The sequence below is a fragment of the Uloborus diversus genome, chromosome 1, assembly GCF_026930045.1.
Source record: "Uloborus diversus isolate 005 chromosome 1, Udiv.v.3.1, whole genome shotgun sequence".
NCBI lineage: Eukaryota > Metazoa > Arthropoda > Arachnida > Araneae > Uloboridae > Uloborus > Uloborus diversus.
The window spans coordinates 44,406,808-44,411,295 of record NC_072731.1 but is presented as its reverse complement, the minus strand read 5'-3'; the positions used below and the strand labels follow the sequence as shown (position 1 = coordinate 44,411,295).

The window sequence follows — 4,488 nt, the reverse complement described above, 5'->3', positions numbered from 1 at the left end:
GAGGCATAGAACAGAAACGTACAGGTTAGCTACAGAGATGAAAATGAGCACAATTGTTCTCGAGGATGCCGGCACACGACGCATGTGTTCGTTGCGGTACGCGCGCTAACTACTGGTGTCTAAAACAAAATGAACCTTACTTAAAAAAACGCTTCGTAATATCCTGTTCGAAGAAGAATCAACAGATTTTATTCTGCAGTGATATTTACATAGCTGTAGCTCATTACATTAGTGAATGCATGTGATAAATGCATTACTTTTACAGCAAAAATCATAAACTACTTTAAAAAAAAGGAATGCACTTCGTTTAGGTAAAAGCAGGAAATAAAATATTCTAGATATACTACATAAAAGGATATCAAGAGTCAGTCGATTCATCTCTATGTATTCCCAGAACAACTCAAACACATAATTTTAATTTAAATGTTTGCTTTCAAACTGAATCTTCAGAAGTTTCTTCCTTCATGTGAGCTACTGCGTTTATGAATAAATCAACCGCTGAATTATTCTTCCGATCTAGGAAAATTTCGAATGCATGGAATTTTAAATAACCTTTCTGAACGAAAAGAGTTGAAATACCTTAAATCACAAATATAAAGAACAAAAAACCTATAGTGAAATTATAGAAAAAGAAATTTCGTATAAATTTGTACAAGATCGCTCTATGCGCAAAATGGTACGAACATGCATGAAAAATCCATGGTCCATTCCAAGGAAGCAGAACGCGTGCATTACTTAGAGCTTCGTGAATATGAATGGTAAGGTGTCAGAGTCATTCTACATTTCTCATAGGTGTGGCATACGCTTTTCTCACATTTTGATTACTTCAATATTGACTCATCTGCCATAGTTTTAAAAAATCATGATGTTGTGAATACGATGCCCTGTTTGCTCAGTGACAAAAGCAGCTAATTATTAGGACTTCTAAATAGTATTAAGATAGTGTCCACACCACCATGCATGAAATGCGGTAATGTGTGATCTACGAAGTACAGGAAAACAACGCTTTTTGAGATGAATAAAAGAGAGTTAATCAACATAGTGGTTCAAAAACGTAAGAGATCTTTACTTCAGATAATGTCCGACATACATTGACGTCTCCAGAATCCTATTTCAGCTAGAATTGCCTGAACGAAACTGCATGCTTCGAAAATGTATGGAATAAATTTTTTTAAGCAGTGGTGACAGCCGTCGTTCTTCTCAGTGACACCAATGGTGCTAAACAGTGACACCAATGGTGCTAAACAGTGACACCAATGGTACAAAACAGTGACATCAATGGTGCAAAAAACTGGACTCCTCATCAGTGGTACAAATCATACGGGCTGATGGAACTAATTGTATCATATTTTAGACAACCAGATGCGTTTTTGTCTGAATAAATCCAACAGATTTATTTTGTAGAACCTGAAGCTAATTCGTTTATAATATCCCAGTTATTTTTCAGCTATATATCAATAAAATTATTTTAACCCATTTATGCCTAGCGTCCTTTTAAAAGGACGCATACAAATTTTTCCGTAACTCGGCAAAAAAAATATTTTATTCCAGATCAAATAACTGATTATCATAAAGAAACATTGTATCTACTATTATCCACAAGGTGGCAGCACTAATTTTTTTTTATTATTATTTATTCTTACTGGCTAAAGTTAAAGAAAGTGATTTTTCATCTTTTCAAAATGGCAAAGCGCAAAAAGTGAGTTGCAATTTTTATTTCTTATCAATATCAAAAGCTTTTATGTTCCTATTGTAGCTTGTACTTTTTTCTAAAACACGTATTTCTCAAACTGTTAAAAATATTATTCTATTGTTGTTAATTTTGCGATTTCGTTACGTTCTATATATAGGACGCTAGGCACGAACGGGGACAGGTTTTTCAAACCTGTTCCGATACGTGAAAGCTTAGCTTTGCTGATCATTCATGATGTTTTACCGTCGTATAATATAGAAAATATATGTTTTCTTTAAAATAAGTTTTGAGTAAGGATAGCATTAAAGAGTTAAGTTATTTGGAACGTTATTAATATAATTAACCATATTATTTTCATGCTTTTTTTTTTGCATTAGAGCATGTTTTCTCTCATAGTTTATTATGTTTTTGCATGTTCTAATAGATGCAATATTTTTTATTCTTTAAGAGCTTTCAGAAATAAATGTATTAATAAAACTAGTTAATGTAAAAATTTAATTGGATTGAAATATGTTAGATTAACAATTATGAAGATTAACAATTATAGTAATGGATAAACATGTATTCAGTTAATTCGGTGAATGCTTTTAAACGCGCGTAAAATCTGAAAAATTCCAATTATAATTTTTAATTTAAAATACGTTTGAAATGAGGACACTTTTTTTCAGTGCTTATTTTCCTTTTTGTTTTAAGTTTGACAGTTGAAGAAGCATTAGCTTTAATGACAGAGTTATCTGATGATGACACATTTCATGGAGCTGATATTTTTTTGGATCCCCCATCTAATGAAGTAACTGATGAAGACAGTGGAAAAGAAGACTGTTTAGAAATGAACAATTTAACTGGCGGACAGTTGAGAGCAAAAGCCGTTGTAACTCTTCGAAAAAATAATCAAGAAAGAAAAATTATTGGTGAATCAGACAGTGAAGTAGAAGATGTAAGACACACTCCGTCGAATTGTAAAAAACGTATTATGAAAAAGAAGATTCCCCAGAAAAATCGAAATTGGTCCAAAAGTGAATTACGTAAAGACAATTATCTTCAATTAACATGGAATGAACAAAAACCTCCGTTTTTGAATGTCCATTGGTCCCCTACATCTTTATTTGAACTGTTCCTAAATGGCGAAATAATTCAACTAATTTTGGAACAATCTATTTTGTATGCCGGTCAAAAAGGAGATCATGATTTTGTTATTGATGCTGATGAACTGAAATTGTTTTTTGCTATCCTTCTGACTAGTGGCTATAATGTGCTCCCAAGAAGACGAATGTACTGGGAAAACTCAAGCGATGTAAGAAATAATGTAATTTCAGAAGCCATGCCACGGTGCCGATTTGAAAAAATAATGCAGTATTTGCACTTCGCCGACAATAGCAATTTAGATAAAACTGACAAAATGGCTAAACTGCGCCCATTCTTCAACCTCTTAAATGAAACATTCTTGAGACATATGCCAGATGAACAGCAGTTGTCTATTGATGAAAGTATGGTTCCATATTTCGGACATCACGGATGTAAACAGTACATCAAAGGAAAACCTATCAGATATGGATATAAAGTTTGGTGCTTAAACACCAAACTTGATTACCTAATCCAATTTGAACCATACAGAGGTGCAGGAACTGTTTCCAACACATCTGGAATTGGGATGGGAGGTGCAGTTGTAATGGATCTCATTTCCGAACTCCCTGAAAATAAGCAGTATGATTTATATTTTGACAATCTTTTCACTTCACCTGCTTTAATTGATAAATTAACAGAGAAAAGAATGGGAGCAACCGGAACTGTGCGAAAAAACAGAATTGAAAACTGTCCACTTGAAGAAATTAAATCCTTTAAAAAACGAAAGCGAGGAAGTTATGATTTCCGAAACGCGAAAAATTTGAGTTTAGTAAGATGGAATGACAACAGTGTTGTTACCTTAGCATCCAACCAGTATGGCGTTACACCCATAGTTCAAGCTAAACGATGGTCGAATGCCGAAAGAAAATTTATTGAGATAGACCAGCCATTTGTTGTTTCCCAATACAATAAATTCATGGGTGGAACAGACCGTATGGATCAGAACATAGCCCAATACCGCTGTTCCATACGGTCCAAAAAATGGTGGTGGCCACTATTTTTGTTCGGCTTAGAAGCTCCTGTGCAAAATGCATGGCTGCTATACAGGTTATGCCCTTCTTATGAAGACAAGAAAATGGATCTTTTGCAATTCAGAAGGGAAATCTGCCAAACATATTTTGCAAAGTACAGCAAGAGAGCAAATATCAGTGTGGCTTTGGGAAAACCAAAGAAATTGTCTAGCAGAGTATGCAATGAAGTTAGCTTTGATGGAAAAGATCACCTAATAGTAGTAAATCCAAAACAAATAAGATGTGCTTACTGTGGTAAGAAATCTACAAGAAAGTGCATTAAATGCTTAGTAGGATTGCATGACAAATGCTTTGAAATCTTTCATACTGAATAACTTTTTTAAAAATGTAGAAGAAAAAAAAATATTTTCTCAAACATTTTTCAGTTATATTGCAAATGTAGTTGTTATTGTGCATTATTTTAAAGTAAATATAAGTTTAAATATTTTTAAAGTTAGAAGCACTCGTTAAAATAAACTAAATGCTATATTTCCTGCACAGTATTACAATATTTTCAGATAATTAAAATTATTTTTAATTATATAGTTTCATTATTATGATTTGCTACATGCATTTTTGTTCATTTACTGTCTTAATACATGCAAATTTGATAAAAAAAGGCAGTTGATTTTGGAAAATTTAAGAGTAGAAATATTTGTA

The 4,488-nt window shown here is 32.9% G+C and overlaps 1 protein-coding gene across 1 annotated transcript; it reads left to right on the top strand.

Moving 5' to 3' along the window:
* Positions 1-684: 684 nt before the first annotated feature.
* On the top strand, positions 685-4,163 carry LOC129234382 (piggyBac transposable element-derived protein 3-like). The gene is made up of 2 exons (XM_054868375.1): positions 685-758; positions 2,387-4,163. The coding sequence occupies exons 1-2, from the start codon at positions 685-687 to the stop codon at positions 4,161-4,163; spliced, it is 1,851 nt and encodes a 616-aa protein (XP_054724350.1).
* Positions 4,164-4,488: the final 325 nt, after the last annotated feature.